This window comes from Miniopterus natalensis, chromosome 18 (genome assembly GCF_054644295.1).
Source record: "Miniopterus natalensis isolate mMinNat1 chromosome 18, mMinNat1.hap1, whole genome shotgun sequence".
In the NCBI taxonomy this organism is placed as follows: Eukaryota; Metazoa; Chordata; class Mammalia; order Chiroptera; family Miniopteridae; genus Miniopterus; species Miniopterus natalensis.
In genome coordinates, this window is record NC_142098.1 from 2,139,308 (window position 1) to 2,161,885 (window position 22,578).

The 22,578-nt window shown below is 48.1% G+C and overlaps 1 protein-coding gene across 2 annotated transcripts in view; it reads left to right on the forward strand.

Annotated features, from left to right (window-relative positions):
- The window catches only part of FANCA (FA complementation group A), a 48,956-nt gene that overhangs the window by 13,085 nt on the left and 13,293 nt on the right, over window positions 1-22,578 (forward strand). For both annotated transcript variants that reach the window (XM_016212254.2, XM_016212255.2), the window contains exons 14-29: window positions 108-241; window positions 2,611-2,721; window positions 4,115-4,210; window positions 4,290-4,349; window positions 7,666-7,754; window positions 8,453-8,513; window positions 8,609-8,658; window positions 11,549-11,625; window positions 13,033-13,152; window positions 14,189-14,325; window positions 14,730-14,800; window positions 15,132-15,225; window positions 15,307-15,494; window positions 18,865-18,961; window positions 19,903-20,079; window positions 21,301-21,374. In XM_016212254.2, the coding sequence (XP_016067740.2) occupies window positions 108-241; window positions 2,611-2,721; window positions 4,115-4,210; window positions 4,290-4,349; window positions 7,666-7,754; window positions 8,453-8,513; window positions 8,609-8,658; window positions 11,549-11,625; window positions 13,033-13,152; window positions 14,189-14,325; window positions 14,730-14,800; window positions 15,132-15,225; window positions 15,307-15,494; window positions 18,865-18,961; window positions 19,903-20,079; window positions 21,301-21,374 (1,636 nt within the window). The remainder of the gene's footprint in view (window positions 1-107; window positions 242-2,610; window positions 2,722-4,114; window positions 4,211-4,289; window positions 4,350-7,665; window positions 7,755-8,452; window positions 8,514-8,608; window positions 8,659-11,548; window positions 11,626-13,032; window positions 13,153-14,188; window positions 14,326-14,729; window positions 14,801-15,131; window positions 15,226-15,306; window positions 15,495-18,864; window positions 18,962-19,902; window positions 20,080-21,300; window positions 21,375-22,578) is intronic.

Sequence of the window (22,578 nt, forward strand, 5' to 3'; positions counted from 1 at the left end):
CAGTTTTCCAGTCTCTGGAAATTGGTATTGGGCATGAAGTTGTAAGGGGAACACTTGCTCCCCAACAGAACATACGCATTTTCCTTCTACTACTTATTCTTGCCTAGATTGGGTTGCCCATTTGCTGACCCGTGCGTTTGAGAACTTCGACCTGGACAGCATGGTCACTGTGTTCCTGGTTGTACGTCAGGCTGCGCTGGAGGGCCCCTCCGTGTTCCCATCCTATGCAGACTGGTTCCAGGTGCGTTACCTTTGCTGACCGCCTGGTGCCCCCAGTAGGTAGTAGGCATGTCTTCCGACTTGCTTTCATAAGAATGAACATGCTCTGGGGGTCAGCTCTGTAGAGATGGCCTCGGACAAACCCACACACACTTTGACCTCCTGCCTGGGGCTCTGTGCTCTCCCGCCCAGGGCCTGGCTCCTTTCCAGGTTGCTGCCTCCTGCGTGATCTCTCAGGAAGGAATGAAAACACGTGACTGCTGCCTTCGCAGAGTGTCGTGACTCAGTTGTTTTCTAGTTAGTCTGGGAAGGTGCTCTTTAAGGTCTTCCTGTCTGTTTCACACCTGTGGAGCTCAGGCTTCTGAGTGCCCTGGGAAAGCATGGGCTGATCCTGGGTGTGAGGGGGCATCTTTTGGACATCAGCTCAGAAAGTCCAGGAGGTGTAAGTCTTGTAGAAGCTTTGGGTGGAGTATGTGTGAGTTTCTGTGCTCCTGAGTCCAGAGGAGCTGTTTGGCCATTTACAGTAAGTTCTGTGGAGAGCTCACCTGCCTGCAGTTTCCAAGGGCAGCCGCCCCACAGGGCCCAGTGGAAGGCTGGCTGCTCGCTGTCTGGTGTGTTGGTAGAGGATAGGTCTCATGGTGTTCTTTCTTCATTGTTTTATTTGTTGAAGTTCCTTATCAACTTGTTCACCCAGCTCTGGGAAGTTGGCCCAGGGGCTCCCAGGGATGTGCATGCGGTTGATGGCAGTGTCCTCAGGGTGCAGAAGGAGTTTCTCCAGAACCCCCAGCACTTTTCTGTGTTTGCACGTCTTCATCTGCCGAGAGCTCTGCCCAGGTGATTTGGTCACAGCCACGTCCCCAGGCCTTAACGCTTAGTCAGTTCTCAAGCCAGTACAAAGCAGGAGAGGAATACTGCAGTGCTGTGTCAAGGGTATTTTTTTGGTTTTGTTTTTCCTTTTACCTTTTAAATTCTACTTTATTGAGGTATAGTTTATATAAAGTAAAATGTACCCAATTTCAGTTGATGGTTGGATGTGTTTTGACAGGTGTTTATGCGTATGTTTGCATTTGAAGACCCAGTTTAATCTTTATTTTCAAGAATGTCAACATAAATAGGCCAATGTGATTGCACATTTGAGCCTCTTAGCTCATCACAGTATGTACCTGGATGTAATTTTTTTAATGATGAGAACTCCCTTTTTCCTGGAGTGACTCTAAATACTGCTATTACCCCAGTCTGGGGGTGTGTGTATTACTTTGCATAAAGTCTTTCAGTGAACTGTGGATCTGCTATGGTGTTCATTTCTATTCCTGTCTTCTGTGTATTATCGAGGCTCCATCTCAATTGAGGGGGTGTTCCCAAGACTCAGGAACCCTTCTGTGTGGAAGATTTAATGGAGGGGAATGACTTCCCCCTTAAACTTCGCCGGGAGGGTGTAAGGTGGGAGCAGAATGGCTATGTGGGTGTGTCCCCTTTTTTTTTTAACTATGTCTTCATTGATTTCAGAGAGAAGAAGGGAGAGGGAGAGAGAGAGATAGAAACATCAGTGGTGAAAGAATCACTGATCGGCTGCCTCTTGCATGTTCCCTTCATGCCCCCTTCTGGGAATTGAGCCTACAACCCAGCATGTGCCCTGACTGGGAATCGAACCGCGATCTCCTGGATCATAGGTCCATGCTCAACTGCTGAGCCACTCCGGCTGGGCGGGGCATCTCCTTTTTATCTAATGGCTTCTCCATCTGTCCACCCCATCAAAATGTTCAAAAGAATCACATTTTTTAGAGAAGAGCTGCAGCAGGGGTCTTCTGATGACTAAATAGCAACTCACAGTGTTTGAGGGGCTATGACAGGGCTGGGCTGTGGTGCAGGCCTGGCTGCAGGATCTGGGTTGTTTGGGGCAAGGTGTCTGGTTCTCTTTCCTCATTTGCAATGTGTTCAGGGCCAATGCCTGTTAAGAATCTCCCTCACCCCAGTCATCCCAGGCGCGCTCAGTTCCTGGTAGGCCCACTTGTTGTGCTGTGATCAGGGCTCTCAGTGACCTGAGGGACCGCTGTCTCCCCTATGGTGATCTGTCCATGCAGACGAGTTTGGAAGTAGAGTTCATAACTGTTGAGAAGTGGCTTCATTGCGTGGAAGGAGTGTATTTGCCGAGAAGAATCCTCGTTAGGCAGTAATTGTGCCTCTGATGTTCACAAGACACCATAGTTACTGTTTCAGCCCACTGTTTTAGTCAAGGCTTCACTGTGATATTTGGAAATTGTATGAACCAAATGGCTTTATGGTTTCTCTTTTTCCTGTAGCAGTTTCCTGTTTTTGAGGCTCTGTGTTGACAGGTCCGTGTGTGGACAGCAGGGCGCCTGCTGCCCATGCCTCATGCCCGTCTCCCTCTAGGCCTCCTTTGGGAGTGCAAGGGGTCACCACTGCAGTAGCAAGAAGGCGCTAGTCTTCCTCTTCAAGTTCCTGTCCGACCTCGTGCCCTTTGAGGCCCCCCGGTACCTGCAGGTGAGAAGCTAGCTGCCGGTACCTTTGCTCACATCCTCCTCAGTCCAAGAATCGTCTTCCTGAGCAGGTGCTGGTTAAACGCCCTAAACCAAACAACCAGGGGTGTAGGCGTGCCCTCGGTGAAAGCTTTGGTGATAGTAAAAAACCAGCCTCTTGTCTGTCCCTGGGTAGTGGCTGTTTAGGGAGCTATCCTAGCCCTTCCATGAAGCAGCTCTGAGAGCTGATGCAGGAAGAGAACATGAGTGTTGTATAATCCCACCTTTTTTTTTTTTTTAATATATGTTATTGATTTTTTAGAGAGAGAGGAAGGGAGAGGGAGAGAGAGATAGAAACCTCAATGATGAGAGAGTCATTGATCGGCTGCAGCCCACAATCCGGGCATGTGCCCTGACTGGGAATCGAACCCCAATCTCCTGGATCCTAGGTCGATGCTCAACTGCTGAGCCACATCCGGCTGGGCCCCACTTTTGATATTCAAGAATGATATATTTTTATAGTGAAGGAGAAGAACCTGGAAGGATATACCCCAAACTACCAGTGGCTATTACTTCTGGGTGTGGGAAACTCTATTTTTTATAACAAGTCTGTATTAATCTCACAATTAAAATATGTTTATTTCTTTAAGCCTTCTTTAGATAACTGTATGCAGTTTTTCTTTTGTGGGGTAGGGCACCTGATTCTCACCTTTTTGTGTGTTTTTTTAAACATATCTTTATTGATTTCAGAGAGAGGAAAGGAGGGGGAGAGAGAGAGAAACATCAATGATGAGAGTCATTGATTGGCTGCCTGAAACCCAGTCATGTGCCCTGACCAGGAATCGAACCCCGATCTGCTGGATCCTAGGTCAATGTTCAACTGCTGAGCCACGCCTGGCCGGCTCTCACCTTTTTTTAATTAAGAAATTTGCATTACATTTCAAAAAAATCCAAGTGAAATAATAGGTAGAAGAACAAATCAAGCTGTGTACCCATTACGGGTGGAGCCCAGAGTGCTGCTCACAGCTCTTGGGCCTCTTCCACCTCCCTAAATGCTTGACCCCTCACCTCTCTGGGCACTGCCTCCTCGGGGACCCCATGTGAAGGCTCAGCTGGCAGCCTTTAAGATGGAAAGGTGCCTGGTGACTAGAGGCTTGAATACCAGGGGCAGCGGTGGTGCCCTCCATCTGAGGAGAGAGGTATGGAGAGGAGTGCCTAGGGTCTTCTCGTAGGACCTTGCCTGCCCACTTCTGAAGGGGCACCCACAGATGCATGTGGAAACCTTCACCAGGATTCCATCCATCTCACCTCCAGCTTTTGCCCTCGTAGTCTCTGACTTGCCTGCCATTAATATGCGTGTCTCCCTGAAAGTCCGGAACAGCTGATAGGCTGATGTCCTGCTATGTCGTCTGCTGTAGGTGCATATTCTCCACCCACCCCTGGTCCCCAGCAAGTACCGCTCCCTCCTCACAGACTACGTCTCGCTGGCTAAGACACGGCTGGCTGACCTGAAGGTGAGTCCTGGCCTCCCCTCAACCTTCAGCCACCCACACCTATCTGGTCGTCATGTTCTCCCTCACATCTTCTCTGCAGGTTTCTGTGGAAAACATGGGGCTCTATGAGGATTTGTCTACAGTTGAGGATGTCATAGAGGTAACTCACCATGGTGCTGCTGCCTCAGGAGTGTTCCTGTGCTCACCAAACACAGCCTCGTTTCCTGTGACTGAGTTGAGCTTTAGAGCCTTTTTCTGTCTGGGGCCTGGTATGTCTAGTGCAGGTGGAACAAGATAGTTACCCCAACGTGCTTGTTCAGTAATATCACACTGTTCAGATCAGCAGCAGTACAGTCACTATGTATGGGAAGGGTTGTCTTTTAGGAGATCTTCGTCCACGTGGGTTTGAGTGGACGAGGTGGTCTGTAAAACTTTGGGGAGGTTCACTTTTTTTTTAAGAATTAAGAGAAAAAGGGGGAGGAAAACAAGATGGCGGCGTAGGTAACAGCTGCACCCGCTGCCTCCCGCAACCACATCAAAATTACAACTAAAATACAGAACCACCATCACTCAGAGCCTCCTGAAATCTGGCTGAACAGAAGCCCCACAACCAGGGACCTGAAGAAGCACCGAGACTGGTAGGAGGGGCGCAGATGCGGGCGGATCGGGGCTGAATCACGGAGACGTGCTGGGAGCCCACACCCGGTGCCACAGTTGAAACCCGGAAGGGAATCTCAGCGGCGGAGTTTTCCCGAAGGATGGAGGGGTCCCAGCCCCACAGCAGGCCCCCAGCCCAGGGCTCCAGGCTGGAAAGAGACGAACCCACAACTCTGAGCTGTGAAACCAGCGGGGACTGTCCCAGAGGGTTGTGGAGGCTGCGGGAGCCCCAGCAGCTCCTCTTAAAGGGCTCGTGCATAGACTCAGACGCGCTCCCTCTGAGCCCAGCACAGGGCAGCCGCCTGAAAGGGCCTGGGACACTTGGGGAGGAACTAACCTGCCTGAAGTTGGGAAGAGAGGTGGAGGGGCCGCTTTCTCCCGGGCAGAGGAGCTGGCAGAGGCCGTTGCTCCTTTGGCGAGTCCTCCGTGCACACAGCCGGCAGGCAGGCGCCATATTTGAATCACCAGGCCCTGAATCACACCTTTGGCTCATCCAGGCCATTTCCAGGGGCTTTTCTATGCAAGTGGCCTCTCAAGCCTCATGCTTAGGACTTTCCTAAAATCTCTCAAACAAGCAACAGCGTGCCCCATACAGCTTGATAAGTGGCCCCAGGCCTGGCACTAGCGGCAGCCTGCATTGGCTCATAGCTTGGCCTCTCCTGGACACCTCCGACCCCAGCACAAGTAGCAGCCAACTACGGTTTGCTGTGTAGTCAAAGCACTGGCATAGGCTGACTTTGTACCTCCCGGTAGGCCCCAGACACAGTGCACCTGGTGATCAGGCTCTACCATGCTGGACTACAACCCTACCACATCCATGAGTGACACACTCAAGGGGTGCACTTGGTGAACACCAAAGCTCCACTGAAGTAAAACCTGCTCCATAGGGGTGTCTCCAGCACAGCAGCTCTCTGGCTGTAGTTGCAGCTGGTCCTCACAGCTCATTGGCCTGGAGGTCAATTCCTCCCAGCAACCAAGGCTCAACTACAACAGGACAGTGCACACAGCCCACACAGGGGAGCACCTAGAAGGCCCAGCTCAGGTGACTGGGGAGGCTGAGCCGCTGGCTCCTACAGGACACCTACTACACAAAGCGACTCTACCAATTCCAGGAGACATAGCAGCTCTACCTACTACATAGAAACAAACACTTGAAAGCAGCCAAAATGTGGAGGCAAAGAAAGATGTCACAAAGGAAAGAACAGAAGAAATCTCTAGAAGAGGAACTAAATGAAATAGATCCAAGCAAGCTAACAGATAGAGAGTACAGAATTTTGTTTATAAGGATGTTTAAACAGACTGTTAGGGAAATAACTGAGAAAATTGATAACATAATAAAGTACCAATTTGAAATGAAGGCTACAGGAACTGAAATGAAGAATAATTTACAGGAAATCAACAGCAGAGTAGAGGACGCTGAGAATCAAATCAGCAATTTGGAACATGAAGAAACAAAAAACACCCAACTAGAAGAGCAAAAAGAAAAAAGAATCCAGAAATATGAAGATAGTATAAGGAGCCTCTGGGACAACTTCAAGAGGCCCAACATTCGTATTATTGGGGTGCCAGGAGAAGAAAGAGACCAAGGAATTGAAAACCTATTTGAAAAAATAATTATAGAAAACTCCCCCTACCTGGGGAAAGAAATAGACTTACAAGTCCAGGAAGCACAGAGGGTCCCAAAGAAGAGGAACCCAAAGAGGCCCACACCAAAACACATCATAATTAAAATGCCAAAGGTTAAAGACAAAGACAGAATCTTAAAAGCAGCAAGAGAAAAGCAGTTAGTTACATACAAGGGAGCACCCATATGACTGTCAGCTTATTTCCCAACAGAAACTTTGCAGGCCAGAAGGGAGTGGCAAGAAATATTCAAAGTGATGAAAAACATGGAACTACATGGATGACTCTACCCAGCAAAGCTATCATTTAGAGCCGAAAGTCAGATAAAGAGCTTCACAGATAAGAAAAAGCTGAAGGAGTTCATCACCACCAAACCAGCAGTATAGGAAATGTTGAAGGGTCTTCTTTAAGAAGCTAATGAACAAAAGAGTCTGACGAACTAAATAGATCCAGAGACATTGACGCATGCAACAAACGATCATATTTCAGAGGGAAGAGGGAAGGGGGTTGGAGAGTGGGAAGAGATTAACCAAAGAAGTTATATGTATAACCCATGGACACAGTTAATAACGGGGTGAAGGCTTGGGAAGGGGGTGGGAGGGAAGTGGAGGGGATCAATTGGGGGGGAAAATGGGATACCTGTAATACTCTCAACAATAAAGATAAATTTAAAAATTTAAATAAATTTTAAAAAAGAATTAGAGAAAAAGGGGTTTAACTATGTTTAATGTAAACCAAATGTCATGTGGTATAGGTATCTTTTTTAAAACCCTTTTACTTAAAAGTTGTGAGTTGCTGGAAGGTTGTTACAAATGCTGTTAAAGTGAGCATTATAAGACACTTAGTGCATTTTTCCATTTAAGGTTTATTACTGTACTTTTAAAAAAATATCAAATTTAGTCTGTACTGCTTCTTACCTGAAAATCTTTAATTGGAGCCCTAGAGGGACAGCAGAGAGGAGAGGTAGAAAAGATGCAGGGAGGCAGGAGGGTGGCAGTGGCTTCCAACAGGGTTTGAGCTGTTGCCAGGCTGTTCATTGGTCTCACTTGCTGAGGGCAGAAAGAAAGCTGTTGATGCCTTTCTGTGGTTCTGAATTCCCAGTGTGCCATGCATCGAGCTCAGTGCCTTTTACCTCAAAATGACAAGCCTTCTCCTAAGTCTTCTGTTCTTTTCCCTTCCTCCCTCAATGGATTCAGCCTCATAGCCAGGCATTCCAGGATGTGGAGAAAGCTATCCAGGTGTTTGAACACACAGGGAAAATTCCCGTTGCTGTCATGGAGGCCAGGTAAGGTCATGCTATTGGAGTTATCCCCTCATCTGTTCTCAGAGCCAGGGCAGTCGTGTTTGTAGGGAGACCCAGGAGTCAGTGTAAGTGTCCCAGCAACGGTCCTGCGGCTGGCTGGTGTGGAGCCCTTGGTGTGCCATGCATTTTCTTTAGAAAAGCAAGGGGCACCCCCAAAACAGCCAACAGGTGGAGCTAAGCAGAGCCCACATTGTTCAGAGGGATAATGATTTTTATTAATGCTTCATTGGTGACCACTGTGAAGCCAGTATAGGGAGCCAAATACCAAAATTATGTTGAATTTGATATAATCCCAAAACTTGTTAAATTCTGGTTGATACCAGTATGAGGTAGCTTTATTAAGGTATTGTTTCTGAGAAATGTCCAACTCTGGGATTTCTAGATGCGCTCCAAGGAGAATGCCCACATTGACCTGAAGTGACCCATGTGGCCTTGGATTGACTCAAATCCATGGTCATATCAGGGGCCAGAGTATTGTCCAAATTCCCTAGGACACAGGTTGCCACCAGCACAGACTACCCTTTGCATGAACTGGGACTTAAAAAATGTGATCTAACATCACAGCTATGAAATGAGACGACCCACCTGGTGCCTCTCTCTGAGTGGAAACTGACATTTTGTTGTATTCACGGAGGTGCCCTGACGCTTCTCTTGTATGAGCCTGCTCTTGTGTTTTGCAGCATTTTCAGGAGGCCCTACTATGTCTCTCACTTTCTGCCTGCCCTGCTCACGCCTCGAGTGGTCAGTACTCATCTTCATGAACTTGGGACCGAGGCAGCAGAGAGCAAAGATGTTCCTGTCTGCATCTCACCGGAGTCTCGTGTTTCCTCTCACAGATCCCGAGTGCCCCTGATTCCCGAGCAGCCTTTATAGAGTCCCTGAAGAGGTGTGCAAGGACAGTCTGTTTCTAGTAGGGCTTTTGACAATGCAGAGAATTCTGGCTCTAGTCTTTATTTCCAGTCTTAAAAAATGTTTTGTTGCCCTAGCCAGTTTGGCTCAGAAGTTAGAGTGTCGGTCCATGGAATAAAGGGTCTTGTGTTCAATTCCGGTCAAGGGCACGTACTTCAGTTGCAAGCTTGATTCCCAGCCCTGGTCAGGGTGCGTGTGGGAGGCAACCAGTTGATGTGTCTCTCTCACATTGATGTTTCTCTCTATCTCTCTCCCCCTTCCACTCTGAAAAGTAATGGAAACAATATTGCCAGGTGAGGATTAAAAAAAAAGTTAAAGTTAAATATGGATGTAGAAAAAAGAATCATAGTTCTATGAAATTTGTTAAGGAGAACAGCCACCACGCACCCTTCCCTGCCACTTCTTTCTCTCTGGAGGCAACTATTTTCAACTCTTCGCTGATTTAATTTCTCTCCATATCTCTAAATAGGATTTTTATTTTGCTGCTTATCATTTTGTATATTTTTAGGAAATATCAATTGATTTTCCACTGTGGAAGAAAGCCAGGTCTTCACCCTCCATCAACACAAGTAGCTGTCCTTTGTATAGTAGTTTTTAAAGCTCAGTATTTATTTTTGAAGGCTCTCTATATGAACACTGTTCAGAGTTGACATTAGGGATCTGGTGGTTTTTCTTTTCTCATTGGAGTTCATAATTATCTTTGTTTTATCTTAGTTTTCCTTGTACATATCATGATGCATCTGAAAACTCTGCCAGTTGTCTAGATTCCTCTCATTCAAAGTCAGGTAGTGTTGCTCTGGCTTTTGCCGATTTTTCTCTTTTTTGTGTCTGGGATCATCCTAGTGGTTTGCTCCTTTGTTTTGGTGGAACACATCCTGTTGATGTGTTTTTTTCTTAAGAAAGAATGGATGGGAGGCAAAAAATTTTTGAAACCTTATTGAGCCCTCAAATTTAACAGGTAGTTTGGTTGAGTATAGAAATCTAGGTTGGAAGTTGTTTTCCCTAAAGTTTTGGAAAATATTACTCCATTGACTTTGAGCTTCCATTGTTGTTGTTGAGATGTTATAAACTTATGATTTCTGGTTCTTTGCCCTGTCTTTTTCTTTCTGGAGGCCTGTAGTGTCTTGTTTTTTCACTGTGTTCTGAAATTTTATGGCAATGTGCATTGCTGTGGGTCTGATTTCATTTCTTGGCTGGGCAGATGGTGGGCCTTTTAATCTGGAAATTCGTGTCATTCAGTGCTAAGAAATTTAGTCTTTTTTAAAACCTTTGTTATGAAAAATTTAAGGTAGAAAGGTACAGAGAGTAGTATCTATCACCCAGCTTTTTTTTTTTTTAATATATGTTTATTGATTTCAGAGAGAGGAAGGGAGAGGGAGAGATAAAAGCATCAATGATGAGAGTCATTGATCAGCTGCCTTCTGCACGTCCTACACTGGGGGTTGTGCCCACAACTTGGGCATGTGCCCTGACCAGGAATCCAACTGCAACCTCCTGGATCATAGGTTGATGGTCAACTGCTGAGCCACACCCAGCCGGGCTCTTACCCAGCTTTAATAATTGTCAACAAATGGCCAGTCTTGTATTATCTGTAGTCCTCAATTCACCCACCTACTCACCATTCTGGGTTATTTTGAAGCAAATCCAAACACTAATTATTCCATCTTATTTCATTGCAGGTTTCCTCCCCTCTATGTTTTTTTCTTCTTGGAGCTCCTGTTTTTTCAGATATTAGACTTCTTGGGTTGTCTTCTGATGTTTGTTTCTCTTCTGCTGTATTTTAATACATCAGAGTATTAATGATAGTGGTGCCTGAGGTTTTCTGTGTATTTCTCCATTTTATTTGCATCTGTTTCTCTCTCTCTCTCTTTTTTTTTGTCGTTAATCCTCACCCAAGGTTATTGTTTCCATTAATTTCTAGAGAGAGTGGAAAGGGAGTGGGGGAAGGGGGAAAGAGAGAGAAACATTGATGTGAGGGAGACAGATCAATTGGTTGCCTCCTGCACTCACCCTGACCTGGGCTGGGGATGGAGCCTGCAACCCAGGTATGTGCCTGTGACTGGGAATTGAACCTGCAACCCTTTGGTCTGTGGGCCAACGCTCTATACCAGCCAGAGCTGGTCTCTATTTTTAAGCCAGTGACCAGTTGGTTAGTGGTCCCTCTGGATTCCTACTCTCCAGGCTGTGTTCCGTGCCTCACTTCCAGTCTCCTGACGGGACCTCACTCTGGAGCTCAGCTGTGCCTTCCTTCTGTCTGTATTGTCAAGATTTGCAGCACCGGCGGGCCAGGTGCCCTCCTGCCTCACAGCTCATGTGAAGGCTTCTTATCCTGCAGGCCATGGCACTGTCCATGCATCCCATACCTGGGTTGCCACTTGTGACTCCTCCTCTGAGGGTGACTCCATGGCTCTTGTCCTTGGACTTGTCACTGTGCCCTGAGACAGTGTCAACAGGGGGTCAGTACTTTGTAAATGCCCCATGTCCTTATCACAGGACTTACTCTATAATTCTTTGTATTTGTAATCACATTTGGGTGTTTTTGTTAGTATTATTTATTAAAAGTTGTGTCACTTTCCCTTTAAAAATTGAAAATTATTGAAACTTGAATGAGAGAAGTAAAAACCATTTGTAATCTCTGTGTCCAGTGAAACCACTGCTGGGAAATGTGGACACATGACATTGTGGACCAGTGAGGACCGTTTACATGTACAGTGGCGTTTCTAAAATGGGGTCATAATGTGCAGTGCTGAGTAATTACATTTACTGTGCCACATATTTTTTTGTTCTGTGATAGTTTTTGGAATTGTAAGCTTGAGAATTAGCTTGAGTTATATTGATCTGATTTTTAATGCTTTGTTCTGATCTAGAGCAGATAAAATACCCCCGTCTCTGTATTCCACTTACCACCAAGCCTGCTCTGCTGCTGAAGAGAAGAGACCAGCAAGTAAGGGTAACGGGTTCTCAGTCATGAGATGTGTCCGTGATGCCTTAGTCAGTGCTGTCTGGTTAGGTTATGCTGGGTCTGGCCAGGGTTCTGGGTTCAGAGCCTGCCCAACACTGGCCTCAGTTGTGTACCAGGAGGGCTGGATGTGATGCCATCATCTCACAGGCTCTGAGCCTGGAGGTGCTAACGTTACCTGAAGGAGCATGTTCCTAAAGCAGTGTGTGCCATACAAAAGTCATTCTGCTGTTTGAGTGCCCCACTGGGGGGTGATGTAGTTTCTGCTTGCCTGTCCTGAGTCTAAGCTTTAAGTCCAGGTAACCTCTCAGACTCAGCAGCTGGGCTCCAGGCCAGGCATGTTGTTTCTGAAGCCTGTCACCAGGGCTGGTCTGCGACAGCTTTCTGACCATTTATACAGTTGCATTCTTTTGTGGTGGGTTTGGGGGGGTCTTTCTGCTTCTAGGGAACGACATGGACCTGGGTCACTTCTGAAAGGATGTAGAGGTGAGACAGCTGTGCTTGGAGCAGCTGGGCAGACTCGTTGGTATGTTTCTGCCAACCCTACCTGGCCACTGACAAGGCGGCTATCAGCAGTGCCATTAGGCTGGGTGCTCAGCACTCACTGGACAAGGGGCAGGAGGTGCGCTACTGAAGCAGCTTGTATTTGCTGGTTTTAACCCTCTGATGTCTGCAGGGCTGCGTAGGCTCACAGGGCTTCTGTGTGCCAGAACCCCTCTTTCACTAGCCTGGATAACTCATAACAGATGGAGACCCAAAACCCCTGAGCTGGCAAAGAATGAAGGTCCCAGATCTCACAAGTGTTAGGTCCAGTGCTGAGATGGCAGCTTTGCTGAGGGTGCTGTGTGTAGCCTTGGTCCTCCTCACTCAGTCCCAGGTCCTACTTTTCAGAGCTTTTAAAACTCTTCTGCTGCAGAACTTTATGTGATGGGGCTCATCAACAGAAGCCTTAGGTTTTGGTTCCTGGTGTCACTGTGGAGACCAGTGTAAGGCTTGCTGCACACACAAGTGTCTTCTCCAGTGACACCAGAATTGAACTTGCTTTGCATTTAAAAAACTGATTCTGTTTTTTTTCTTTATTTTTTTTAACATCCTATGGTAAACAACAGTATAATGATGTTACTTAGAAGTTTGAGAAACAGGGAGTAAGCCATTCATGATTCTGTCTCCTGCCCAACCTCCCTTGTTGTGCTCCTCATCTTTTTTCTTCAGGCACATGCTTTTTAAACTTGTTTATAAATGTCTTGATTTCTGATATGATAGCATCATGCCTCAGGATGGTTTCATGTTCCCTCTTGTGGACAGAGAACCCATGGGAATGAGCAGGTCCACATTCTGCTGTGGGTGTGTTTTCTTTCTGGTTTGTTAAAATCACCCTTCCCGGTCTCTCAGATGCAGCCCTGGGACTGAAGGTGGAGGTGGAACCCAGCTGTGCGGAAGGCTCCCTGGGACTGTTGACAGCTGCACTTCTAGAGCTCAGGGCCGCCATGACAGACCCTGCCCAGTACGATGGTGAGGATGAGCAGTGGGCAGGGGTCAGTAGCAGTGTGCGACCATGGATGGTGCTCAGTGGCTGGTCTACTCCCTCAAGGTGGTAGTGGCTGGTATTTATTCCTGCTGCTCTGTGAGTTGTTTCCCTGGAGTAGGAGCCCTGACTGTTCAGACCCCGCAGTGGTGCACAGCAGTCCATGAAACAAAATACTAACTTCCAGCACTTTCAGACTCTTGTTATGGGAAATGTAGAATCCAAAATAATAGGCCATATTTTTACCTAGTAACTGTAACAGATTTATTATGAATTCATTTTTTTATCCTTACTGAGGATATGTTCATTGATTTTTAGAAAGAGGAAGGGGGAGAGAGAGAAACATTGATCACTTGTTTCCCATATGCGCCCCGACCTGGAATCGAACCTGCAGTCTTTTGGTGCACAGGATGATGCTACAACCAGCCGAACCACCTGGCCCGGACTGTTATGCATTCATTTTATTCCAGCTGGGAAAGACTATCCTGAGAGAGCCTCTTGGAGGAAATACTAACAAAACCACCTTAGTTCTGCTGCTTGCTGAGTGCCTCCAGGGCCTTAGCTGTGATCCTGCTGAGTGCATGATGGGCTGGTAGCATGGCCTTTCAGAGCTGTGCCTCTGCAGAACGTGGTGTCGGATCCCAGGGCCGGGGCCCCAGAGCTGCAGCAAAGTGGCTGAAAGGTCAGGTCAGCTTTGTTTCCAAAGGCAGCAGAATGGTAGCAGCTGGGATGGGAGCCTCCAGCAGATGTTACAGTGTGGGGAGAGTTGGCATGTGATTCAGATGAATTTGAATAAGCGGTGAGGTTTGTGAGGGTGACAATGCATCAGACCTCATGTGAAGTACAGGTGTGAACAGTGACTGCTGTGCCATCCTCTCCACAGTCTAGTCATTGCAACCTGCAGTGAGTTGGCCCTGGGGTGTAGTCAGGATGGTGTTGAGTAGTTTCTACACCCCCTATCAGCTCCTCTGTGCACCTCCTCCTCATACCACTGCTCACCTGACTAAGCTCTTCCATTTGCAGTTTTGTCTGCTCAGATTGCGTTGGTTTCTGAAAGGCTGAGCTCTGCCCTGGGCCTCAGCGAGGACGATAGCAGCTCTGAGGTCTCAAAGATCCAGCTCAGTGTTCTTGCTCCCAAACTGGAGCAGCGGGAGCAGCAGGTGCGTGTGTGATGCTAGAGAGCTCTGCTGGGTTGTGCTAAAGAACTGAAAGCCCTTTTCTTTACTCTTGTTCTACTACATAAAGTATATACATGGAGCCAAGACAGTCAGGGCGCTCCATACCAGGGTCAGCCAGCCCCACCTGTGTGTGCAAAGCACATGCAGCAGAGGCAGTTTGTGTCCCCAAAGCCTAAAACATTTGTTCTCCAGCCCTGCTTTCTGCTGTAAAATTTCATAACAGGAGATTGTGTGACAACACGTGGCCTGTCATGTTCCCAGGATTTGGGAGTGGGGATTCTTTTACCAGTTTGCTTTGGAGTTTCCGAATGCAAGCCTGTCAAATTGTGTAAACAATACAAGATCCGGCTCACACATGTTCCCCTCTGGGTCGTCTTTTCTCTCAGGTCGTGGATCTACTGCTGACATCCTTCTGTCAGAACCTAATGGCAGCCTCCAGCTTTGCCCCACCAGACAGGTAATCTGGGCAGTTTTTCTGGGTAGCTTGAGCTGTCCTGGGGGTGGCCTGCTGCTCTAAGTGAGCCCCCCTTGTGGAGCAGAGCCTCTCTCCGTGTTCCATGATGACAGTGCCCATCAGTTCCTAGTCCTCTGGCCTCCTGTTGGACTGCTGGTGGAGGGGCCATGCTGACTTTTATCCAGTGGGGATGTGGCAGGAGTTGAGCATTGCCACAGGAGATGCCGCTGTTTGGGGAACCACCTGGTTCTTGCTGAGGCCTCCTGTGCTCGAGTGCTCGTACCCCAGACGCTGGGAGGGCTGTGCAGGACTGGGACTGGCATTGTCTCTGCAGGCAGGGCTCTTGGGCCACCCGCTTTGTGACGGCCACATGTGGATGCACGCTCCTCCCTGCTGTGCTCTCCAGGCTCTGCCAGCTTATCCATCAGGTAGGGCTGCTGCCTCCCTCCAATTGGGAAGTGGGCTTTGCACACTCCCTCCTGCAGAACCCATTTTCTGTTTCATTTTAGGGCCCGAGCCTGAGTGCCTCACACGTGCTAGGGTTGGCTGCCCTGGTCATCCACCTCTGCGAGTCCACGTCTGTGCTCCTGGAGGTTCATGTGGGCCCTCCTCCCCCTGCCAGGGGCCTCTCCATCCCCGAATTCTTCAACAGCCTCCTGACGTGCACGTCCAAGGAGTCCTTGCTCTTCTGCCTCAAGTGAGCTCCTCCCCCTGGTTTTTTAGTCACTTGTGTCCTCTGTTGATAAAAGTAACAGATGTACCCCTCAGATAATTACTTGTTAACGTTTTGGTGTCTTATTTTTTCCCCCCCAGTTGACCCCCTCCACCTCGCTCCCACCCCTTCCCCAGGCCTTCACTCCATCATTGTCTGTATCCATGGGTTATGCATATATACATATAACTTTTTTTTTTTTTTAAATATATCTTTATTGATTTCAGAGAGAGGAAAGGAGAGGGAAAGAGAGAGATAGAAATGTCAATGATGAGAAAGTCATTGATCGAGCCCGCAACCCGGGCATGTGCCTGACTGGGAATCGAACCCCGATTGCTGGATCCTAGGTCGACGCTCAACCGCTGAGCCACGCCCGGCCGGGCTGCATATAACTTCTTTGGTTAATCTCTTCCCACTCTCCAACCCCCTTCCCTCTTTCCTCTGAAATATGATCGTCTGTTAACATGCATCAGTGTCTCTGGATGTATTTAGTTCATCAGATTCTTTTGTTCATTAGCTTCTTGTTAAAGAAGACACTTCAACATTTCCTGTAGTGCTGGTTTGGTGGTGATGAACGCCCTTAGCTTTTCCTTGTCTGAGAAGCTCTTTATTTGACCTTCAATTCTAAATGATAGCTTTGCTGGGTAGAGTCATCCATGTAGTTCCATGTTTTTCATCACTTTGAATATTTCTTGCCACTCCCTTCTGGCCTGCAAAGTTTCTGTTGGGAAATAAGCTGACAGTCATATGGGTGCTCCCTTGTATGTAACTAACTGCTTTTCTCTTGCTGCTTTTAAGATTCTGTCTTTGTCTTTAACCTTTGGCATTTTAATTATGATGTGTTTTGGTGTGGGCCTCTTTGGGTTCCTCTTCTTTGGGACCCTCTGTGCTTCCTGGACTTGTAAGTCTATTTCTTTCCCCAGGTAGGGGGAGTTTTCTATAATTATTTTTTCAAATAGGTTTTCAATTCCTTGGTCTCTTTCTTCTCCTGGCACCCCAATAATACGAATGTTGGGCCTCTTGAAGTTGTCCCAGAGGCTCCTTATACTATCTTCATATTTCTGGATTCTTTTTTCTTTTTGCTCTTCTAGTTGGGTGTTTTTTGTTTCCTCATGTTCCAAATTGCTGATTTGATTCTCAGCGTCCTCTACTCTGCTGTTGATTTCCTGTAAATTATTCTTCATTTCAGTTCCTGTAGCCTTCATTTCAAATTGGTACTTTATTATGTTATCAATTTTCTCAGTTATTTCCCTAACAGTCTGTTTAAACATCCTTATAAACAAAATTCTGTACTCTCTATCTGTTAGCTTGCTTGGATCTATTTCATTTAGTTCCTCTTCTAGAGATTTCTTCTGTTCTTTCCTTTGTGACATCTTTCTTTGCCTCCACATTTTGGCTGCTTTCAGGTGTTTGTTTCTATGTAGTAGGTAGAGCTGCTATGTCTCCTGGAATTGGTAGAGTCGCTTTGTGTAGTAGGTGTCCTGTAGGAGCCAGCGGCTCAGCCTCCCCAGTCACCTGAGCTGGGCCTTCTAGGTGCTCCCCTGTGTGGGCTGTGTGCACTGTCCTGTTGTAGTTGAGCCTTGGTTGCTGGGAGGAATTGACCCCCAGGCCAATGAGCTGTGAGGACCAGCTGCAACTACAGCCAGAGAGCTGCTGTGCTGGAGACACCCCTGTGGAGCAGGTTTTACTTCAGTGGAGCTTTGGTGTTCACCAAGTGCACCCCTTGAGTGTGTCACTCGTGGATGTGGTAGGGTTGTAGTCCAGCATGGTAGAGCCTGATCACCAGGTGCACTGTGTCTGGGGCCTACCGGGAGGTACAAAGTCAGCCTATGCCAGTGCTTTGACTACACAGCAAACCGTAGTTGGCTGCTACTTGTGCTGGGGTCGGAGGTGTCCAGGAGAGGCCAAGCTATGAGCCAATGCAGGCTGCCGCTAGTGCCAGGCCTGGGGCCACTTATCAAGCTGTATGGGGCACGCTGTTGCTTGTTTGAGAGATTTTAGGAAAGTCCTAAGCATGAGGCTTGAGAGGCCACTTGCACAGAAAAACCCCTGGAAATGGCCTGGATGAGCTTGTGGTTAGGTAGGGGCGGGGCCTCCGGGAATCACGGGCGGTCCAAAGGTGTGATTCAGGGCCTGGTGATTCAAATATGGCGCCTGCCTGCTGGCTTTGTGCGGGGGAGGGTTCACCAAAGGAGCAATGGCCTCTTCTGCCTGGGTGAAAGCTGCCCCTCCACTTTTTGCCCCGATTTCAGGCAGGTTAGTTCCTCCCCAGGTGTCCCAGGTTCCTTTCAAGCTGCTGCTGGGCGCTTAGGCTCAGAAGGAGCGTCTGAGTGAGTCCGAGAGCTGGCCCTTTAAGAGTAAAGCCTGGGGCTCCCGCAGCCTCCGTGACCCTCAGTGACAGTCCCCTCTGGTTTCACAGCCTGGAGTTGTGGGGACATTTCTTCCCGGCCCTGGAGCCCTGGGCTGGGGGGCCTGATATGGGGCTGTGACCCCTCACTCCTCCAGGAAACCCCATCTCTGAGATTCCCTCCCGGGTTTCAACCACAGCACCGGGTGTGGGCCAGCAGCCACGTCTCTGTGATTCAGCCCCGATCCCCCTCATCTCCGCCCCTCCTACCGCTCTCAATGCTTCTTCAGTTCCCTGGTTGTAGGGCTTCTCTTCAGCCAGATTTCTGGAGGTTCTGAGTGATGGTAGTTCTGTATTTTAGCTGTAATTTTGATGTGGTGTTGGGAGGCGGTGGGTACAGCTGTTACCTACGCTGCCATCTTGTTTTCCTCCCCGCTTGTGAGCTTTTGACAATACTGAACAGTCCCCATTGGGAGTCAGTCCTCTAGGTGCCCCAGTGTCCCACTTTCTTCCTCACCACCTTCCTGACTTTTCTGGGCCCGGGGTCAATCTTCTTCTGAGTCTCTGCCGGCAGCATGGACAGAGCTCAGACCTGACAGGTATGACAGGGGCCACCTCCCCAGTGCTCAGGAGCTAAAGCCGATTGAGGACTGACGCTCAGGACCTCTGGCTTCGAAGGCACTTGGTTCACTTTGTGAGACTGACACCTCTCTCTCATCCCTGTTTTTCTTTTTTAAAAAAAATTTTAAATATATTTTTATTGATTTCAGAGAGAGGAAAGGAGAGAGAGAGAGAGACATCAATGATGAGAGAGTCATTGATCAGCTGCCTCCTGCACGCCCCCCGCTGGGGATGGAACCTGAAACCTCGGTATGTGCCTTGACTGGGAATTGAACCACGATTTCCTGGATCCTAGGTTGATGCTCAACCGCTGAGCCATGCTGGCTGGGCTCATCCCTTATTTTCATGGATCACATTTCTGTTACAATTTCCGTTTTCTATTTTCAGATTTTGTACCGCAGCAATTTCTTACTCTTTGTGTAAGTTTTCTTCCCAGTCATGTGATGCTTGGTACAGCTGTTTATCTCCAGGCCTTATAAAAAAGGTGGGTCTTTTAGATTCCTTTTTTCCGTTCTCCTGAGTTTGGTTTTTATCCAAGAGTCCACTGCCCATGCTCCCTTGTTTATCAGGCTGTCTGCTTGGGCTGGACGCTGCCTTTCCCTCCTGTTCTAAGTTAAAAGGAGGGGTGTAAGAATCTTCCCAAAGAATTGCATTTCCTTAAAAAGTTCAGTCATCTTGTGAGTGCTTGTTAGACTTGTTAGGAGATGAGAAATTTAAAGCATGTTAGAAGACTTAAGTGTCAGCCATGCAGGTGAGGTTGCTGCTCCTTTTGCAGAGATTTAAGGAACCTCCCTTGTGAGGTTTAAACCTGATTCTCAGTCCAGGCTCCACATTAGGATCAACTGAGAAGCTCTAAAAGCCCAGCCTCTTAGGCCTTACAGGTGTTGGGAGCAGCTGGGGGGCCCTGTCATTGATGTTGAGGAGCTTAGTCCCAGCTGCCAAAGTTTAAAATATGGAATGAAGAGCAGGAGGAGTCACCCCAACAAGGAAGTCCCCAGCCACACTGATTCCCCCATATGGTCCAGCCTACACAAGAAACACAGGAAACAGCTGACTTCCTAAGGTGCAAAGGGCTACAAATTAACACATTCCTAATAGAATTTGCTTATCCAATGCACACTTCCTGAAGACACCAGTGCTGGCCAGGGCCTGGGAAGATGACACCACCCTGTGGAGGGCAGGTCAGACCCAGCCATTTAGCTTCTAGGCATCAGCCCAGAGAAACCATCCTGTGTGTACAAAGGTTTATGTACAGGGCTGCTCACAGAGATGCCATCTGTGACTGGTCACTGGGTGCCCAGCGTGCTTCACAAGGGGAGAGTGAGGCCATTGCAGGTGACGCAGGGTCTTCACTGCCCTGCTGTACGTGGCCAGGTTACATGAGTATTTTCTGAACCTCACAGACACATTGCTGCCTCTTTTCAGTTTCAGTTCATTGTGCTCAGATTGTTCTCAGAAGCCCGAGACACTCTCTCTGTGGAGGACACAGCCAGCCTTCCCTGGAGACCCTTGTGTCTGCTGCCTGCAGACTGGCAGCGAGCCTCCCTCTGTCTATGGAGACAGAGGGCCTTCCAGGAACTGTTGAAGAAGATGGAATTTCATGTAGGTCCCACTGTCCCTCCCCTTGTTTCCCACTTCATCCTAACTCCCGGGTTTGAAGGTACAGATCTGGGGCCTGAGGATGTGTTGGGTGGGCAGGTGGGCCTGACATGGCGACGTCCGAGCAGCACAGGCGTGGCTTTGGTTGAAATTGTTATTGGGATGATGGTAGATTCCCACACAGGTGTAAGAAACCAGACTGAGAGATGCCTTCTACTCTTTGCCCAGTTTCCCCAACAGGAACATTTTGCAGAGAATTTTAAGAGTGGATGAAAATGTATTTTAAACATCTGCCAGGCTCCAGTTTGGGGCCAGGCTTCTCGGAGCACAGTCTCTGGGAGCCTTTCCCACTTGGCCAGTGTGCCCGCTCCTCATCTCTGCTTCCTTTTCATAACTTGCATTTATTCTGGGTTGTTTACTTGTTTGTTTTGGTCTTTAAAGAAAGAATTCCCAGTTGCTATATTTATTTTTTCAATTCTTTTATTGTTAGCTATATCATTTATACAAGAGGAGACCTGATGGTCTGTGTAATGTAAGGAGCAATGACTCTGGGAATAGCTGTGCCCCCCAGCAGCTTAGTAGGTGCCTCACCTGCACTTCAGGGTCGCTGTCCAGGCCCTGGGTCATCGCAGCCCTGCCCCAGGTTCTACAGTATCCCTGAACACCGCATTGCTGCATTGCCCAGCTGTGGCCCTCACTGTTGGAGTGTGTGGTACTCGTTTATGTGATGTGCTGTTTTACACCCAGTGTGAAATTCTGAAAATAGTCCGGGTTGATGCGTGAATTTGTTCCAAGAATTTGAAAACAAGAAATATGCTACCGTGAATATTTTCTGAATGTTACTATATCAAGTTTATTCTTTTGTTACTTGCCCAGCTCCCGGAACTAGAGAGTAACTTCTTTCCCTGGGCTGCTGAGCAGTAATCTGAGAGGTTTACAGATTCCACGGGTCATTGTTCAAACCTGCAGGGTGCTGGAGAATTCAATTTTAAAAAGTTCAGGTTTACCCTTTTTAGTCAGGTTCACATTCACAGTTAAAGTAAGCAATAGATCAGTTCTTCATCAGGGCTTGGGGCCAACACCTCGGTCCCGCAGTGGGAGATGGTATGAGTAGAGGTTACTCTGATCACATGAGGGTTCTGGCCTATGGGACTGTTGGGTAAACTGGACCTGTGGTTCCTGGGTTTCATCCTCGCCATGGCACCCAGCTGGTCCTTCTCTCAGTTAACTTACAGAGACTGGGTACAGCTGGAACTGGAAATTCACCCTGAAGTGGATTCTCTTTCAGACATAGAAAGGTAAGTGTTTAAAGGGTTCCGCTCCTCAAAATGTTATATGGTTTTCTACATTGTCTTAAAGTCTTGAGTTTTATCATTATATCCTTAACTTAGTGTTCAGTTTAACATACCTATGAGCACAATTTCATTCACTCCTTTATTCAAGAAACATTGAGCTGTTTGCTAGACACTTTTAGAATGTTCTAGCAGCTGGGGATGCCTTATCAATGTGACACGCGTGCCTATGTGGCACCTTGACTCCTGACACTCCTAATGGGTCAGTCTGGCCCAGGAACTGCACAGAGCTGACACCTGTGTGGGCCTGGGGACAAGCATGTAGACAGAGTGGATTAGACGTAGGGACGTGTTCTCTAAAGGCACCAGGCAGGGCTATGAGAGCTAGTGCCCAGAAAAGGCGCAGCGGGAGCAGCAAACACAAGTTTCCCAAGGTGGGGACAGAGCAGTTGCATGTGGTGAGGAGCCCTGGTGGGGGCTGACCAAGCATGTTCTCAGCTGGTGTCTGCTGATCCTGCGTCCACCTTCCATGTGAGAGAGCACATGCAGCCCACTGAGGAGTCAGAGGGCTGGGCATGTGGCCCGTGGAGCATCGGCTGTAAGGGGGTGGCTCCAGGAGTGGATCAATCAAGGTCTGAATTATTGAGACCACCTGGAGGTCTGGAGTGCTGTTCTGGCCATGCAAGTGGGGTGCTGATAGGGCCCGTGGGTTTGGGGGCACAGAGGTCAGGGAGGGCACGGGAGCCCAAGGGAGCAGCTGAGGGCAACAGAGTCCTGGAGCCCCATTGTGCTTTGTTAAGTCAGAGACCCTTCCTAGTCACATGGGGTGCTGTCTGTCTCCACCCTTGTCTTGTGGTGTCAGATTCTGGACAATGAGAAAAGAAAAAGGCTGTGACAATGAAAAGAGCAACTACTTTTTTCAACAAAATGGATTTTTGTTTCCTTGCGTCAGGCCAGCTTTGGGAGGGCTTTGCACACATGCTCACGTGCCCTGGCATCTCTGCCCTTCCTGAACTCCTCTTTCTAGCAGGAAGAAAAGGGTTAGTTTTCTGGCATGAGGGTCTGTGACCACTCAACTCACCCTGAGCCCACTGCATGTGGACACTGTTTGCACCTGTCCTGGGATTTCCTTCCTCAGATGGGTCTGCACAGTTTTCAGATGGGGAAAGCACAAGATGATCACCAAGGCTCCTTGCCTGCTCGTGCTTCT